Source organism: Mustelus asterias, chromosome 2, assembly GCF_964213995.1.
Source record: "Mustelus asterias chromosome 2, sMusAst1.hap1.1, whole genome shotgun sequence".
Classification (NCBI taxonomy): domain Eukaryota; kingdom Metazoa; phylum Chordata; class Chondrichthyes; order Carcharhiniformes; family Triakidae; genus Mustelus; species Mustelus asterias.
Genome location: NC_135802.1, coordinates 48,372,616 through 48,391,963, shown reverse-complemented (window position 1 = coordinate 48,391,963; position 19,348 = coordinate 48,372,616). Strand labels below are relative to the sequence as shown.

General features: G+C 41.4%; 1 protein-coding gene across 2 annotated transcripts in view; it reads right to left on the bottom strand.

The window, feature by feature from the left end:
* Positions 1 to 4,493: 4,493 nt before the first annotated feature.
* Positions 4,494 to 19,348, bottom strand: part of hacd1 (3-hydroxyacyl-CoA dehydratase 1) — a 63,868-nt gene continuing 49,013 nt past the window's right edge. For both annotated transcript variants that reach the window (XM_078234741.1, XM_078234746.1), the window contains 2 exons: positions 8,499 to 8,677; positions 4,494 to 4,824 (listed from right to left, as the gene is read on the bottom strand). In XM_078234741.1, coding sequence (XP_078090867.1) covers positions 4,742 to 4,824; positions 8,499 to 8,677 — 262 coding nt within the window. In that variant the 3' untranslated portion in view covers positions 4,494 to 4,741. The remainder of the gene's footprint in view (positions 4,825 to 8,498; positions 8,678 to 19,348) is intronic.

Sequence of the window (19,348 nt, the reverse complement as noted above, 5' to 3'; positions counted from 1 at the left end):
AACATCATGGCCTAGGGCTATTCGTAGTCTATAGGTCAGCCTTTAACACCATTATTCAATGACTCGTCTCCAAACTTGGTGGCCTGGGGCTCGGCTCCTTCCTCTGCAACTGGATCCTAGACTTCCTAACCCACAAATTGTGATCAGTAGGGACAGGCACCTCCTCCATGTTTATCCTCAACACAGCCCCGCGAGGCTGTGTCCTCAGTCCCTTACTATACTCTTTATACACCTACAACTGTGTGGCCAAATTCTGCTCCAACTCCATTTTCAGGTTTGCTGATGACACCACTGTAGTGGGTCAGACCTCAAACAATGACGACACAGAGTACCGGAAAGAGTTAGAGAATCTGATGAAATGGCGCGACAACAATAATTTCTCCCTCAATGTCAGTGAACTGAAGGAGATTATCATTGACTTCAGGAAGCATAGTGGAGGACATGCCCCTGTCTACATCAATGGTGATGAAGTGAAAATGTTCGAGAGCTTCATATTTCTCAGCGTCCAGATCACTAACAAACTATCCTGGTCCCTCTATGCTGACACTATAGTTAAGAATGCTCACCAGTGCCTCTAATTTCTCAGAAGACTGAGGAAATTCGGTATGTCTGCTATGACTTTCAGCAATTTTTACAGATGCACAATAGAAAGCATATTTTCTGGATGCATCACAGCTTGGTTAGGCTCCTGCTCTAACCAAGACTGCAAGAAACTGCAAAGGGTTGTGAACATAGCCCGGTGCATCACACAAACCATCTCCCATCCATTGACTCCATCTACACTTCCCCTCGGAAAAGCAAAGCACTCCACGCACCTCGGACATGCTCTCTTCCACCTTTTTCTGTCGGGAAAAAGATACAAAAGTCTGAGGTCATGTATCAACTGATTCAAGAACAGCTTCTTTCCTATCGCCATCAGATTTTTGAATGGACCTACCATATATTAAGCTGATCTTTCTCTACACCCTAGCTATGACTATAACATTATATTCTGTACCCTCTCCTTCCCTTTTATGTACTCTATGAACGGTACGTTTTGTCTGTGTAGCGTGCAAGAAACAATACTTTTCACTTTATCGCAATACACGTGACAATAAGAAATCAAATTTTCAATGTCTAACAAGCTAAAGGCAGGATCACTGTTCTACATCAATTTTACTGGGAGTTATTTTCCAACCGTCAATCATCCATTCCTCACCAATGATGGCCTCTGCAATTTTTCAGCCTTGCCTTCAATGCCCAGATTCTCAGGTTTTTTTTCTGAAAGCATGCCCGCCTGTTTCCAGTGACAGGCTGCGTAACTATGCAAAAAAGGGGCCCTTTATCAGTTACAATTTTCAGGTACAATTGGGCAGAACCAGTGCCACACATCCTCAGCACATCTGTAACAGACTTCAAGTGGTTTAGTAAAAAATGGATCACTCTCAACTGTTCGAGAAAGGGCCCTAACAAACAACTTTGGGGAGAAAGTTTTTGTGGGGAGGGAAGAGCAAGAGTGCTTCTTCCAGCTTCAAATAAATATTCCAGGGTATTCTGGCTAGTGCTTTGGGATTAAAGTTTAAAATTTAAAGTTTATTTATTATTGTTACAAGTCGGCTTACATTACACTGCAACAAAGTTTCTGTGATAATTTCCTAGTCGCCACACTCCGGTGCCTGTTCGGGTACACAGAGAGAATTTAGCATGGCCAATGCACCTAACCAGCACGTCTTTCGGACTGTGGGAGCACCCGGACGAAACCCACACAGACACGGAGAAACTTGCAGACTTCACACAGCGACCGAAGCCGGAAATCGAACCCGGGTCCCTGACGCGGTGAGGCAGGAGTGCTAACCACTGTGTCAGCGTGCCGCTCATTCCCTGGGGTCTTCCATAACCTGCAATAAACTGCAGCAGGGCACTCATTTGACCTGACAGCTCACTGGCAGCATTTAAATGAGTCCTGAACCTGAAAATGGTTTATGCTTCCCAAACCTCACTTCGGGCAATGCCATGGCCACTTAATTGATTATGCATCTGTTTCAGGCAAAAGTTGAAAATTTCCTTGAATAAAGTTAAATTCCATTTCATTAGATTCTGATATTTTTCCTGATGATTAGTGAATCCTACAATTCCATCCAGCTTTCTGTAACCATTGTAAATTGGTGACTTTGTTTAGCTCCCTTTTATGATTAACTTGCAGCATTGGAGAGAATGCAGAAGAGGATTACAAGAATGGTTGCAGGGGTGAGTAACTTTAGTCATAAGGATGGATTGGAAAGGTTGGGACTATTCTCCTTGGAGAGATGAAGGCTAAGTGGAGATTTGGTAGAGATGTTCAAATTCATGAAGGTGTTGGATAGGGTGGATAGGGAGAAACTGTTCCTGTTCATAAAAGGATCCAGAACGAGAAGGCGCAGATTTAAAGTGATTTGCAAAAGAAGCAAATGGGATGTGAGAAAAATGTTTTCACACAAAAAGTCAGGTTCAATTGAGGCAATCAAGAGGACATTAGATGATTATCTGAATAGAAACAAACGTACAGGGAGATGGGGAATGGCACTAAGTCACGATGCTTGTTTGGAGAGCTGGTGCAGAAACAATGGGCCGAATGGTTCCTTCTATGCTGCAAGATTTGTGAGATTACATTGTACTTGGGGCAGTGTGATTTGAGGTGTTTGGTAATTTTTTTTTCAATATGTTATGTTTGGCTCAGTAGAGGATAGGGCAGCAAACTGTGCTACAAACCTATTGTATAAAATTAGGCATTAAAAAAATGTACTCTTTAATAAAGCCATCATGACAATCATTTTACATGATTATACTTCGCTATAACTTTAAACTTAAGTTTTCAGTTTGTATTTAGCTTTCCATACACTATTTTAGCTTGCCAGTTTGAGAAGATTGATTTTGTCCATTGGACATCTTGGAACAGCGTAAACAGAATTGCATGAAATTGCCACAGAAAATACCTCGGGTAAAAAAAGCAGGAAGTAGATGAAAATAATTCATGTGATTCCTTTACATGTTAAAAGAATGACCTAGGTAGCCTGAATGAATTGTATTCGTGACTATTTTATGATGCTAGATTCAAATTTAGAAACATTGCCAAAAAGTTAACATACAAAAGCAGAAAAATACCTTTAAAATAGTTCAGTGCTTTAAAACTGAGGGTACATAAATGTTTAATCACTGTTATAACAGCATTTGTTTCAGGATTTCAAAGTAGCTGTTGAACTGTCATACTTTGTCTTATTTAGAAAATAAACTACAGAGAAGTACAGGCAATTCAAGGAATAAATCATGCAGTGCCAATGTAATGTGTCTCATTTGATTTGTTTGTACAAAATTCACCAATCTATATTGACATTACAAGATTTAATCGGTGGGAAATTTAAACATTTTCAATTTCGAACTCTGCTGCAAACCTGGATAAAACTTAACTCAAGTGGAATAAAACCCATCACGCATCCCAACTAATGGGAAATTCAGTGTGTCATCATTGGCTGTTCCAAAGTTAGTGGCAAACATGTAATGTGAACATACTTACAATGGCAGTGCCACCTCTAACTGCATCACAGATTCAAAGAGGTAGCCATGTTTTTGGCCCTTTGTGGACTGAAGTGCTCATATATCCACACATATACACCACCAAAGCCATCTCCTGTTGCTGGCTTGTACGAAACTTGTCACCATGTAATTGGGTAAGTTGATTAAATGTTGCAAGCATGCATAAATATTTGAATATGGATGCAGCTCCTGTAGAAAATGCCTCAAGATAAAAAAGGGGCATTTCACTGGCACCAGAACTACAGCTGGTGTAACAGAATTGTCTCGGAAAGCAATTCTGCAACATAAATTTGGAATTGGATGCCAGTTAAATTACAAAACTGGTTGCCTGTGTTTAGTAATTAGCTACAGGCAGCTGTCCATTATCAGTCATACATGCATAAAGCATCATCAGCCTTGCTCTACTGTGACTGTAATGAATAGGAGGCAGCCCTCATCTTTGCGCTGGGATGATAGCCAAAGTTGTAATATCAGAGTCATTCAATCTGAATATTACTGTGAAAGGGATAAAACTGTTACTCTTGTACTACAAAGAACCACAGAATTGGCAAGTTAGTCTGCAGTCAGCTTCAAGTTTTAGTAACTAATTAAAACAATCTGTAAATACAAAATTATGGGATAGGTTGAGTTTTGCTAAATAATCCATACATAACTTCATTATGTTTTATGCATAGCTGTTTATTTTGGTTCCATGATTCTTGTAACTCAGAATCATTGAAAGGTCACACTGAGGTTTTGGTTGTTCAGTCTTCATCCCCTTTTACACAGAAATTCAGATTCCATTTGGATTACATTGATCTGAATTGAATTTCAAACATTTAGCATTTGTATTATGTAGGTAGTTTGGGTAAATGTATCAAGGGCAACAGTTCACCCCAAAGCATGCAAAGCAGGAACAAGGCGTGCCATGATGACATAAAAATGATCAATTCATCACATTGGACAATAATTCAAATCCATTCCAGGCTGTTTAATTTAGACAAACATTGAAGCAAGTTTTGAATCAATCTGGAATGGCAATGCAGTTCATTTTTGTTCCAAATTGACCAAAGTTCAAGAAATTCATATTTGCACAATGCTTTGATTCAGATCAACTAACAATTCAGATTGAATCTTAATTTTTAACATTGGTGTAAATGGGGTTTAAACAGTCTAATGATCCTGAGAGAAGCACCATTGTTTCATGACTGGTCTAATCCTCTTTTTCTTTGATCACCTCTCCATGAAGCACCTTCCTCCTTTGACGAAGCATGTGGAAATACAGTTGTGGAAAAACTTGATTGCAGGTACATTTGAGGAATGAGAAATAAGTATTAGAGTCACAAGATACAATCTACATAAATAGTGTGTATATATAAAAACATGTGATGCCATTATTCAGTTTACTAATGCCCAGATTACACTTCCATCGAGGTTACAGAGCACAAAATCTGTGCCAGTGTAAACCAAGTTCATTTCTGTGGTTGATTTCAGATTAGCACAAATTCAAACATATGCAAAAGCCATGCTGAAGTAGTCCACTCCACACATGCTACCTTTCTGTAATGGTATCTCCTGCATTACCAAATTTATAAGATAGGGGGTCAGTTTGGCTCCACTGGCTGGAGAGCTGGTTACTGATGCAGAGCAAAGGCAGCAGTGTGGGTTCAATTCCTGTACCGGCTTATTCATAACAGTCCACCTCGTCAACCTTGCCCCTCGTCTGAGGTATGGTAAAATAGATTAAATCACCACCGGTCAGCTCTCCCCCTCAAAGTGGAAAGCAGTCTATGGTCACCTGGGACTATGGCAGCTTTACCTTTTTAAATGAGCTTGATTGAACCTTAATTAAATAGAGTGACAGTATTCCAAATGGAGGTACAAAAAGCAGTTATTAAGAAAGGGAAGTATTAGAACTATTAAAATACATGTAGAGTAGGAGAGCAGAAAATTGTTAGGATACCAGCAAATCATATTTTGCTTATGTTTGAAGTCACAGGTCAACTCGTGAAACAAAAGGTCCATTTACAGAATGACATTGAAGGATTATAAATCAGACAAAAGCATGACAATTGAATTGAATACATCATTTAAGATCCATTTAATTCAGGGTGGGAAGTGTCTATGTTGGGATCACTATAGACTGCAAATCATCTGGCCCTTCGCAGCATGAAATTCTCAAGCCTCCTTTCAGTCCTTTCTCCAAACCAACCGGAAGACCAATCAGACCAGTGGGCAAGAGCTGAATTTCAGGCAGAAGGTTGCCAGAGGAACAGATCCTAATACTCAGCTATGTGGTTGGGATGGCGATTAGGACGTCATTACAACCGGGGATCATTCCTTATCCTCATAGACAGAGGAAACTTTAAAAAAAAAACTTGCCATTCTTGGCCTCTTCTGATGCTGGCTCCCTTTGCCACCTAGTTGGACTGCCGAAAACGTTAGTGACTTCCCCATATGGCCCTTGTGTTAAAATTGAGTTGAGCCCCAAAGATATTATTGGAGCTCGATTTGTACATTTGAAGAAGGATCCTGTTGCCTTTCTAAACCTGTTGGAAGGCAGTAGGATCACTGGGAGTAAGTTACTGCAGCTGCTTTTACTGCCCACCAGCCTGTACTGTCAGATGGGCAAAGTTATAATTGTCCCTTTTAAAAATCTGTTTTAACCATGTCTGGTTACCTAGCATGTAGGACCACAGCCCAAATTAGTTGCTTGCAGATTACAAGACAAGGAATTATTTTTTGAATAGATAACTGATGTATCTACAGAAAATTCTAAAACCAATTGAAATATTTTGACCCAACATGGATCTTGTGACTAAATGTAAGATTTGTATTCAATTTTTGTGGTAATTCACGCATGCAATATCCATGCTTTTTTCTATTATCCATACAAGGAAAAAAGTCAGTATGAACCAGTGTTGGGACTTAAACTCAAAAGATTAAGTGAATCAAGGCAGGCACAATTCACCAATAGCTTCTGTTTAGCTTTTACTTTTATACAAAATAGTCACTTGTATTCATATATTCAAAGAAGGGAGACCTGATGGAGGTCTACAAAATTATGAGAGGCATAGACAGGGTGGATAGTCAGAGGGTTTTTCCAAGGGTGGAAGTGTCAATTACAAGGGGGCACAGGTTCAAGGTGAAAGGGGGAAAGTTTAAGGGAGATGTGCAGGGGAAGTTTTTCACACAAAGTGGGGGTGCCTGGAACGCGCTGGCAGAGGTGGTGGTGGAAGCAGACACATTTAAGAGGCATCTGGATAGATACATGAGTAGGGAGGGAATAGAGGGACATGGACCATAAGACCATAAGACATAGGAGCGGAAGTAAGGCCATTCGGCCCATCGAGTCCACTCCACCATTCAATCATGGTTGATTTCAACTCCATTTACCCGCTCTCTCCCCATAGCCCTTAATTCCTCGAGAAATCAAGAATTTATCAATTTCTGTCTTGAAGACGCTCAACGTCTCGGCCTCCACAGCCCTCTGTGGCAATGAATTCCACAGACCCACCACTCTCTGGCTGAAGAAATTTCTCCTCATCTCTGTTCTAAAGTGACTCCCTTTTATTCTAAGGCTGTGCCCCCGCGTCCTAGTCTCCCCTGTTAATGGAAACAACTTCCCTACGTCCATCCTATCTAAGCCGTTCATTATCTTGTAAGTTTCTATCAGATCTCCCCTCAACCTCCTAAACTCCAATGAATATAATCCCACGATCTTCAGACGTTCATCGTATGTCAGGCCTACCATTCCTGGGATCATCCGTGTGAATCTCCGCTGGACCCGCTCCAGTGCCAGTATGTCCTTCCTGAGGTGTGGGGCCCAAAATTGCTCACAGTACTCCAAATGGGGCCTAACCAGTGCTTTATAAAGCCTCAGAAGTACATCCCTGCTTTTGTATTCCAAGCCTCTTGAGATAAATGACAACATTACATTTGCTTTCTTAATTACGGACTCAACCTGCAAGTTTACCTTTAGAGAATCCTGGACTAGGACTCCCAAGTCCCTTTGCACTTTAGCATTATGAATTTTGTCACCGTTTAGAAAATAGTCCATGCCTCTATTCTTTTTTCCAAAGTGTACGACCTCGCACTTGCCCACGTTGAATTTCATCAGCCACTTCTTGGACCACTCTCCTAAACTGTCTAAATCTTTCTGCAGCCTCCCCACCTCCTCAATACTACCTGCCCCTCCACCTATCTTTGTATCATCGGCAAACTTGGCCAGAATGCTCCCAGTCCCGTCATCTAGATCGTTAATATATAAAGAGAACAGCTGTGGCCCCAACACTGAACCCTGCGGGACACCACTTGTCACCGGTTGCCATTCTGAGAAAGAACCTTTTATCCCAACTCTCTGCCTTCTGTCTGACAGCCAATCGTCAATCCATGTTAGTACCTTGCCTCGAATACCATGGGCCCTTATTTTACTCAGCAGTCTCCCGTGAGGCACCTTGTCAAAGGCCTTAGGGCAGAGGTTTTTTTTAAAAAAAACTTTGGTTAGGGCATCATGATTGGCACAGGCTTGGAGGTCTGAAGGTTCTGTTCCTCTGACGTACTTTTCTTTGCCTTTGTATGTACCCAGTGGAATAAAATCATAATTAAAATGTTTGTGTTTAACTACAAACATTTGCTGCTTTAAGTAAATAATATAGAATAAAATCCCGCTCGAGGCCAACGGAGAATTCTGTTCTGCAAGTGTGCCGGTAAAATTCCGACCAAGGTATCACAATAAGATGATTTTCGCAGTAACTTCATTGCAGTGTTAATGTAAGCCTACTTGTGACTAATAAATAAACTTTAAAACTTTACTTTAAAAAAATGTGCCAGCCAACGAAAGATACAAGTTAAACTAATGCAGTACACACATGCACAAACAGACAAGTTGAGAACATTTATAGACTACAAGCCTGATGCTGATTTTGTTTCATTTAAAATTACCGCATAAATCTTTAACAGGTACTTACGTGGTATATACGCTATCATTACAATGATAAGACAAGTGTAGTAGTCGAATGAGACATTGTACTTGTTCGGCAGTCTCAGAGAATACATGCCAGACTTCTTTACAAAAGGCAGCGCACCATAAATTGTAAGGAGTTCACCAACAACACCAATCGGGTACAAGATGATAAAGAAGTTGTATCTGTAAACAGGAATAAAAAATTAAAAATCATTGATGTTGAATACACTAGACAAAAATTGCTGTCAGGGATGAAAAGATTCAACCTTCCTTGTCTTCATATTCTACAAACAGGAATTATTACAAGATTAACCAGATCCTTTCATCAACTTGTCAGATTTACAGATACTTATACTTGGAATTGAAATGTTCAGCTCAATTATAGATTGTTAAATTACATAATAGTTAAAAGTTAGAATTGGAGGTCCAGAGATAGATGATTAAAAGGTAGCTTGCAAGAACTGGGTGTTGTACTGGGTTTAATAGCAACCTTTTCATTTGGACTTGGGTTCACATCAATCCCAAGCCAATGGGATAAAAGTCTGTAGGATACAAGGGACCAATGTAAATAAGTTTCAATAGTCACGATCTACATCCCAGGAGTTTGCACTTATGGCACAAAAGAAAAATCAGCACTAATTAGCGATGTCAATAAAGGAATGGTCAGGGCAGGAAATTCAATAAAGGAATGGTCAGGGCAGGAAATAGAAAATAAATGCCAGGTGATTCTAAGGCTGGAATTCACCACATTGTTGGAACAATGTAAAAGGAGCTTTAGCCAGTGTAAAGCTATGTGATGATTGACTCAAGTGTGCTTGATGCTACATTGGGTGCCTAAAAGTAAAAATGTTCTATTCCAAAGCACTCGTGTCCCTCTCCTTTGGGAAACAACAAAAAAAAAGCTGCCTTACAGGTGAAAAAATGTCCAAAAACATAACAGGAATTGGACTTTACAATGCGTTTATATAAGCCAGGAAGTATTACTACAACAATGGAGAATATTGGTCAATTATGAGGAAAGATAATAAAACTGGGGCTGTTCTCCCCAGATTACGTTGAGAGGAAGTTTGACAAGAGATGTCCATTGTCATGATGGGTCTGGACAAAGTACACAGAGTTAACTGTTCTGGTTGGCAGAAGGGTTGAGAACCAGAGAACACAGATTTAATGTGATCAGCAAAAAGAATCTGAGACATTATGAGGGAAAACCTTTTTCTGCAAAGAGTGGTTAAGATCTGGAATACGCTGCCTGAAATACACTGTGATGGAGGCAGATTCAAAGGTGGCATTCAAAGGGGAACCGGATTGTTATTTTCAGAGAAAAAATGTGCAAGACTGAAGAGAAAAAACAGGGAAATGGGACTAGCTGATGAACTCTTTCAGAGAATCAGCATGGACATGATGGGCTGAATGCCCCCTTCTGTGCTGTAACCATCTCATGATTCTACTCAAATGTCACTTTGAATATTATATTCAGTTGTTAGTTTTAACAAGGTACACTGGCTTTGCACAAATCAAGAAAGTAGGTAACTAATGGGGTGGCGGTGGTATAGTGGTAGTCTCAGAGATCCAGGGTAATGCTCCGGGTTCAATTCCCACTATGGCAGATGGTGGAATTTGAACTCAATAAAAATCTGGAAATAGAAGTCTAATGATGACCATATAACTATTGTCAATTGTTGTAAAAACCCATCCTCAATGCTGTCCTCACCCAGTCTAACCTACATGTGACTCCAGATCCAAAGGAATGTGGTTGACTCTTAAATGCCCTCCGAAATTGCCTAGCAAGTCACTCAGCCACTCCCCCATGAATCACTGAGTGGATGAGCTATATTGGCCTCCTTCTGAGGTCTTCAGCCAATTTGATATCAAGAAAGAGTTGAAGGCATTAGATACTATAAAGGTTATGGGCCGTGACAATATTCTGGCTATTTGAGTTCCACAACTTGCCACTCCCCTACCCAAGCAGCTCCAGTACAACATTGGTATCTACCCAGCATTGTGGAAAATTGCCCAGGCATGTCCTGTACATAAGAAACATGACAAATAGCACCCCATCAGTCTACTCTCGATCGTTAGTAAAGTGATGGAAGGGGTCATCAACAGCACTATCAAGCAGCACTTACTCAGCAATAACCTGCTCACTGATGCTCAGTTTGGGTTCTGCCAGGTCACTGAGCTCCTGATCTCATTGCAGCCTCAGTTCAAACATGGATGAAGAGTTGAGATGAGAGTGACTTCCTTTGACATCAAGATATCAAGACAGCATTAGACCAACTATGCCATCAAGGAGCACTAGCAAAACTGGAGTCAATGGAAATCAGGGGGAAAACCCTCCACTGGTTGGGGTCATACCTGGCACAAAGGAAGATGGTTGTGATGCTTGGAGGTCCGTTATCTCAGTTCCAGGAAATCACTGGAGTGGTTCCTCTGGATAGGCTCTACCATTCTTCCATCAGGTGGTCAGAATTGGGATGTCCGTTGATGACTGCACAATGTTCAGCACCATTTGCGACTCCTCAGATATTACATGTCTAAATGCAGCAAGACTTGGACAATATCCTGGCTTTGGCTGTTTAGCTGACAAGTGGCAAGTAACATTTGTGCCACAGAACTACCTGGCAATGACCACTTCCAATAAGAGAGGAATTGATCATCGCTGTTTGACATTCAATGGCCTTATCATCGCTGAATCCCCACTATCAGCATCCTGGGGACTACAACTGACCAGAAACTGAACTGGATTAGCCATATAAAAACTGTGGCTACAAGAACTAGGAATCCTGCAGAAAATAACTCACCTCCTGACTCCCCAGAGCCTATCCATCTCCAAGGCGCAAATCAGAAGCATGATGGAATACTCTTCACTTGCCTGGATGAACGCAGCCCCATTAACACTCAAAAAGCTTGACATCATCCAAGATAAAGCATCTTGCTTGATTTCTACCTCCTCCGCAAACATTCAATCCCCCCAATGATCAGCGGCAGCCATGTGTACTATCTGTAAGATGCATTAGACAGCACCTTCCAAACCCCACAAACACTAGCATCTTTAAGGACATGAGCAGCAGATAACTGGGAACACCACAACCTGGAGTTCCCCGTCAAGTGACTCACCATCCTGACTTGGAAATTGATCACCGTTCTTTCACTGGTGCTAGGTCTGAATCCTGGAATTCCTTGCCTAACATCATTGTGGGTGTACCTATACCTCAGGAACAGCAGCAGTTTAAGGTGTCAGCTCACCACCACCTTCTCAAGGGTGACTAGAGATGGGGGTGAGGGCAGGCATGGGCATATTGAGTCTGCCTGTCACACTGTCTCAGATTTTTCACCCACTTTCTCCACCACATATATATACATGCACTCACTCTCATACACTGACTGTCTTGTATACTGGTTATTTTTATTGCTTTCTCTTTTTAAACTTAATATATTGCTACAACATTGCTGTACCTTTGCTTAGCAATTGTTTCTCTTTAAAATGTCAACTTTTTGTGAAATTTAACTTATTTTTGTGCCAAACCTTATCTTTTTGAAATTTGCTCATTGGCCCATAAAACCATAAGATATAGGAGCAGAATCGGGCCATTCAGCCCATCGGGCCTGCTTCACTCTTGAATGAGACAAATATGTCCTCCCCCACCCCCCCCCCCCACCTCCCCCCCAACTCCCTCGGCGGATAAGTTTGGACAAGCCTGCTGTAAAGGAACAATTCACCTAGTGCTACTCCCCATGTCTTTGCTGCACATTATTCTTTTGCAGATAATAATCCAATTCCCCCCTGAATTGTATTCATCACCACCATATTCTTAGCCAGTGCATTTGAGATCCTAAATATTTGTATGAAAAGATTTTTCATGTCACCATTGCTTCATTTGCAAATTACCTCAAACATCTGCCCTCTTGTGCTTGATCCTTCCACCAATGGAACATTTATTCCCATCTACTCTGTCCAGACCTCTCATGATTCTGAATACCTCTTTCAAGTCTCCTCTCAATCTTCTCTCCTCTAAACAAAGCTGTCCCAACTTATCCAATCTTTGTAAGGGAGGTCCCTTACTCCTGGAACTATTCTTGTGCACCTTTCCTGCACTCTCTCTCAAGCCTTCACAATCTTCCTTGAGTATGACACCCAGAACTGGATACAATACTCCAGTTGAGGCCAAAGCAGTGTTTTATACAGATTTAACATAACTTCCTTGATTTTGTACTTTATACTCCTATTAAAAAAGCTTAGGATGCTGTATGCTTTATCAATTGCACTCGCCTACTCTCAACAGGGCTTTTTTGGCCTTCTCGCGGTGTGTTTCTCACAGTGGGAGGCGGCATGTCATTTGCCAGTGGCGGGATCTTCTGGTCGCATCGCGATCAACAGGATTTCCCATTGACTGCAACCTCAGTTGCCTGGAAGCCTGAAGTGGAGGTGATCTAGCTGATGTGAATAGCTAGAAAATATATAGACATATACACCCAAGTTCTTCTGCTCCTGCTTCCCGTTTAGAATTGTACCCTTTATTTTATGTTGTCTCTCCAGATTCCTCCCTCCAAAATGACTCACTTCACACTTATCTGCATTAAATTTCACCTGGCACCTACTTGTCTGACCTCCCTATACCCTTTTGATCTTCTACACTATCTTCCTCACCATTCACAATACTTTCAAGTTTTGTATCATCCAAAAATTTTGAAAGAGCTTGTTATACAACAATTTCACAATGCATTTCTAATTCATTTCATTAACGAACAGACTACAGAACCTTTGAGAATGGATTAGAGTGATTTTACTTATGAACCTTTAACTTTTCAATTGTGTGAATTTAGAATGGCATTATTTGTTGATATTTCCAACAAAAGAAATGAGGAAATTTAATTGACAATTTATATTTAAAAATGATTTTTTTCAGTGGGGTTAACACTGGTAAAAAGTAGAAGGTAAAAAGAAGTAAAATAATTTCACACAGTATTTCATTTCCTGACAGATATTAAACCAATTTACAACTACCAGCATACCTGAGAATAAGCAATGAAAATGCCTTGAATAATAAGCACTTTATTAAAGTTAATAAATACTTCCAGAGTGAAAACATTTTTCAAAATCATTCTTGGGATGCAAAGATTGCTGGCTGGACTAGCACGTATTGCCCATTCCCAATTGTCCACGAGAAGGTAATGGTAAGGCTGCTTTATTGAACTGTTGCAGTCCATCTGATGTCGGTACCCCACAGTACTGTTAGGAAGGGATTTTGAACGAGTGATAATGAAAGAACAGCAATATGGTTCCTGAACATAGAACTTAACAGCGCAGTACAGGCCCTTCGGCCCTCGATGTTGCACCGACCAGTGGAACCAATCTAAAGCCCCTCTAATCTACACTATTCCAATATCATCCATATGTTTCTCCAATAACCATTTGAATGTTCTTAATGTTGACGAGTCCACTACTGCTGCAGGCAGGGCATTCCACGCCTTTACTACTCTGAGTAAAGAACTTACCTCTGACATCTGTCCCATATCTATCACCCCTCAATTTAAAGCTATGTCCCCTAGTGTTAGCCATCACCATCCGAGGAAAAAGGCTCTCACTGTCCACCCTATCTAATCCTCTGATCATCTTGTATGCCTCTATTAAGTCACCTCTTAACCTTCTTCTCTCTAACGAAAACAACCTCAAGCCCCTCAGCCTTTCCTCATACGATTTTCCCACCATACCAGGCAACATCCTGGTAAATCTCCTCTGCACCCTTTCCAACACTCCCACATCCTTCCTATAATGCGGCGACCAGAACTGTACGCAATACTCCAAATGCAGCCGCACCAGAGTTTTGTACAGTTGCAGCATGACCTCCTGGCTCCGAAACTCAATCCCTCTACCAATAAAAGCTAACACACCGTACGCCTTCTTAACAACCCTATCAACCTGGGTGCCAACTTTCAGGGATCTAAGCACATGGACACCCAGATCTCTCTCTTCATCCACACTACCAAGTATCTTACCATTAGCCCAGTACTCTGTATTCCTGTTACTCCTTCCAAAGTGAATCACCTCACACTTTTCCGCATTAAACTCCATTTGCCACCTCTCAGCCCAGCTCTGCAGCTTATCTATGTCCCTCTGTAACCTGCCACTTCCCTCCGCACTGTCTACAACTCCGACTTTAGTGTCATCCGCAAATTTACTAATCCATCCTTCCACGCCCTCATCCAGGTCATTAATAAAAATGACAAACAGCAGTGGTCCCAAAACAGATCCTTGCGGTACACCACTAGTAACTGAACTCCAGGATGAATATTTCCCATCAACCACCACCCTTTGTTTTCTTACAACTAGCCAATTCCCGATCCAAACCACTAAATCACCCTCAATCCCACGTGTCCGTATTTTCTGCAAAAGCTCACCATGGGGAATCTTATCAAACGCTTTGCTGAAATCCATATACACCACATCAACCGCTTTACCCTCATCCACCTCTTTGGTCACCTTCTCAAAGAACTCAATAAGGTTTGTGAGGCACGACCTACCCTTCACAAAACCGTGCTGACTATCCCTAATCAAATTATTCCTTTCTAGGTGATTATAAATCCTATCTCTTATAATCCTTTCCAATAATTTGCCCACAACAGAAGTAAGGCTCACCGGTCTATAATTACAAGGGTTGTCCCTACTCCCCTTCTTGAACTGGATGATGTTGGAGGGGAACTTGCATGTAGTGCTATCTACCATGCATCTGCTTCCCTTGTCCTTCTACGAACATCAGACTTAAGACCATAAGACATAGGAGCAGAATTAGGCCACTCGGTCCATTGAGTCTGCTCCGCCATTCAATCATGGCTGATATTTTTCTCATCCCCATTCTCCTGCCTTTTCCCCATAACCCTGATCCCCTTGTTAATCAAGAACCTATCTATCTCTGTCTTAAAGACACTCAATGACCTGGCCTCCACAGCCTTCTGCAGCAAAAAGTTCCACAGATTCACCACTCTCTGGTTGAAGAAATTCCTCCTCATCTTTAAAGTATCGTCCCTTTAGTCAGAGGTTGTGCCCTCTGGTTCTAGTTTTTCCTACTCGTGGAAACATTCTCTCCATGTCCACTCTATCCAGGCCTCGCTGTATCCTGTAAGTTTCAATAAGATCCCCCCTCATCCTTCTAAACTCCAACGAATACAGACCCAGAGTCCTCAACTGTTCCTCATACAACAAGCTCTTCATACAGGGATCATTCTTGTGAACCTCCTCTGGATCCTTTCCAAGGCCAGCACATCCTTCCTTAGATACAGGGCCCAAAACTGCTTATAATACTCCAAATGGGGTCTGACCAGAGCCTTATAAAGCCTCAGAAGTACATCCCTGCTCTTGTATTCTAGCCCTCTCGACATGAATGCTAACATTGCATTTGCCTTCCTAACTGCCAACTGAACCTACATGTTAACCTCAAGAGAATCTTGAACAAGGACTCCCAAATTCCTTTGTGCTTCTGCTTTCCGAAGCATTTTCCCATTTAGAAAATAATCTATGCCTCCATTCTTCCTTTCAAAGTGCATGACCTCACATCTTTCCACATTGTAATCCATCTGCCACTTCTTTGCCCATTCTCCAAGCCTGTCCCAAGTCCTTCTGCAGCCCCCCCTGCTCCCTCAATACTACCTGTCCCTCAACATATCTTTGTATCATTTGCAAACTTAGCAACAGTGCCTTCAGTTCCTTCTTCCAAATCGTTGGTGTATATTGTAAAACGTTGTGGTCCAAGCACCAACCCGAGGCACACCAATACTCACCAGCTGCCATCCTGAAAAAGACCCTTTTATCCCCAATCTCTGCCTTCTGCCAGTCAGCCAATCCTCTATCCATGCCAGGATCTTAACACCATGGGCTCTTAACTTATTTAACAGTTTCCTATGCAGCACCTTGTCAAAGGTCTTCTGGAAATCTAAATAAATCATGTGGAGGAAGAGGAGGAAAAAGCCATTTGGCCATTCAAGCTTGCTCCGCCATTTAATATAACTGATCTGGTTTTAGTTTCAATTCCACTATCCTGTCTGCCCCAATCAGTCTTGATTCCCTTGTCTATCAAAAATCTAACTTGGCCTTGAATAAATTCAATGACCCAGCCTCCACTGCTCTCTCGGGAAACAAACGCCATATACTAATGACCCTCAGAAAACATTTCTCCTCATCTCAGGCTTAAAAGGGAGATATCTTATTCTTAAACTGTGTCCTCTAGTTTTGGTCTCCCCCACAATTGGAAACATTCTCCTGTATCTACCTCATCAAGTCCCCTCAGCAACTTGTATGTTTCAATAAGATCACCTTTCATTCTTCTAAACACCAATGGGTATAGGCCCAATCTGTTTAACTTTTATTCAAAAGATAAGCCGTTCATCACTGGAATTTGTCTAGTGAACCTTCTCTGAACTGCTTTGAAAGCAATTAGATATTTTTTTCAAATAAGGATGAGAAAACTGTACACAATATTCCAGATATGGTCTCACTAATGCTCTGAACAGCTGCAGTAAAATGTCCCTACTTACATATTCTATTTCTCTTGCAATAAGCACCAACATGTTACTTGCCGTACCCATATACTAACCTTTTGTTATTAGTGTACCAAGACACCCAGATCCCACTAAACCACTGAGTTCTGCAATCTCTTTCTATTTAAATAATATGTTGCTTTTCGATTCTTCATGCCAAAGTGGACAAGTCCGTTTTCCCATATACTTCATCTGCCTAAAGTTTTGCCCACTCAATTAACCTACCTATAATTCATTGTAGACACTACCACCCCTACTTTCCTACCTATCCTGACACCATCAACAAATTTAGTTCATATACATTTGGTCCCTCCATCCAAGTCATTGATATAGATTGTTAATAGTTGAAGCCCCAGCACTGATACCTGTGGCACTCCACTAGTTACAGCTTGCCAACCCCCAAAAAACCCATTTAACCCTACTCTCTGCTGCCTATTCACTCACCAACCCTTTATCCATGCTAATATTTTACCCACTGCACCATGTTCTCTTATCTTGTCTGGTAATCTTTGATGTGCCACCTAATTAGATGCATTTTGGAAATCCAAGTGCATCACATCTAAAGGTTCCTCCTTATCTATTTTGTTTGTTACTTCCTCAAAAAAAACACAATTCATCTTTCACAAAGTCAGGTTGTCTTTGCCTGATCACATTATGATTCAAGTACTATACTCTAACCTCCTTAATAATGGATTCCACCAGTTTCCCTACGACAGATGTTAGGCTGACTGGCTTGTAGTTTCCTGCTTACTGTCTCCCTCCTTTCTTGATTAAGGAGTGTTACATTAGCTATTTTCAAATTTGATTTGATTTATTGTCACATGTATTAACATTCAGTGAAAAGTATTGTTTCTTGTGCGCTATGCAAACAAAGCATACTGTTCATAAAGAAGGAAACGAGAGAGTGCAGAATGTAGTGTTACAGTCATAGCTAGGGTGTAGAGAAAGATCAACTTAATATAAGGTAAGTCCATTCAAAGTCTGACAGCAGCAGGGAAGAAGCTGTTCTTGAGTCGGTTGGTACGTGACCTCAGACTTTTGTACCTTTTTCCCAACGGAAGAAGGTGGGAGAGAGAATATCCGGGTGCATGGACTCCTTAATTATGCTGGCTGCTTTGCTGAGGCAGCGGGAAGTGTAGACAGAGTCAATGGATGGGAGGCTGGTTTGCGTGATGGATTGGGCTACATTCACGACCTTTTGTAGTTCCTTGCGGTCTTGGGCAGAGCAGGAGCCATACCAAGCTGTGATACAACCAGAAAGAATGCTTTCTATGGTGCATCTGTAAAAGTTGGTGAGTCGTAGCTGACATGCCACATTTCCTTAGTCTTCTGAGAAAGTAGAGGCATTGGTGGGCTTTCTTAACTATAGTGTCAGCATGGGGGGACCAGGACAGGTTTTTGGTGATCTGGACACCTAAAAGCTTGAAGCTCTCGACCCTTTCTACTTCGTCCCTGTTGATATAGACAGGGGCATGTTCTCCTTTACGCTTCCTGAAGTCAATGACAATCTCCTTCATTTTGTTGACATTGAGGGAGAGATTATTGTTGCCACACCAGTTCACCAGATTCTCTATCTCATTCCATACTCCGTCTCATTGTTGTTTGAGATCTGACCCACTACGGTGGTGTCATCAGCAAATTTGAAAATTAAATTGAAGGGGAATTTGGCTACACAGTCGTAGATGTATAAGGAGTATAGTAGGGGCTGAGAACACAGCCTAGTGGGACACCGGTGTTGAGGATGATCGTGGAGGAGATGTAGTTGCCTATCCTTACTGATTGTGGTCTGAGAGTCTGTTCAAATCCACTACATTGTAGAATCTAAGCAATTTTTGAAAATTATAACCAATGCTTCTACTATCTCTGCACCCACTTCTTTTAAGACCCTACAATGCAGGTCATCTGGTCCTGGGGACTTATCAGACTAAGTGATAATGATTATTTTAACTAAAGAACCATAGAAAAGTTATGGCACAGAAAGCAGCCATTCAGCCCTTTGTGTCTGTGTTGGCAGTTTCTCCCTCTTATCGATCTTTTGATTATCAAGTATCTTTGAGTAGTTTTCTAAGCCATCTAGGTGGCAGATGGTCATGGGTTTGGAAGGTATGGTCAAAAGAGACTTAGTGATTTGCCGGAGTGTTGTGCCACTGTGCTTCAGCGGAGGGAGTGAATATTTAAGATGGTGTATGGGTTGCGGATCAAGCAGACTGCTTTGTCCTGAATGGTGTTGAGCTTAGAGTGTTGTTGGAGCTACACTCAGCCAGTCAGGTGGGGAATACTCCCATCACATTCCTGACTTGTGCCTTGATGAACAAGCTTCGG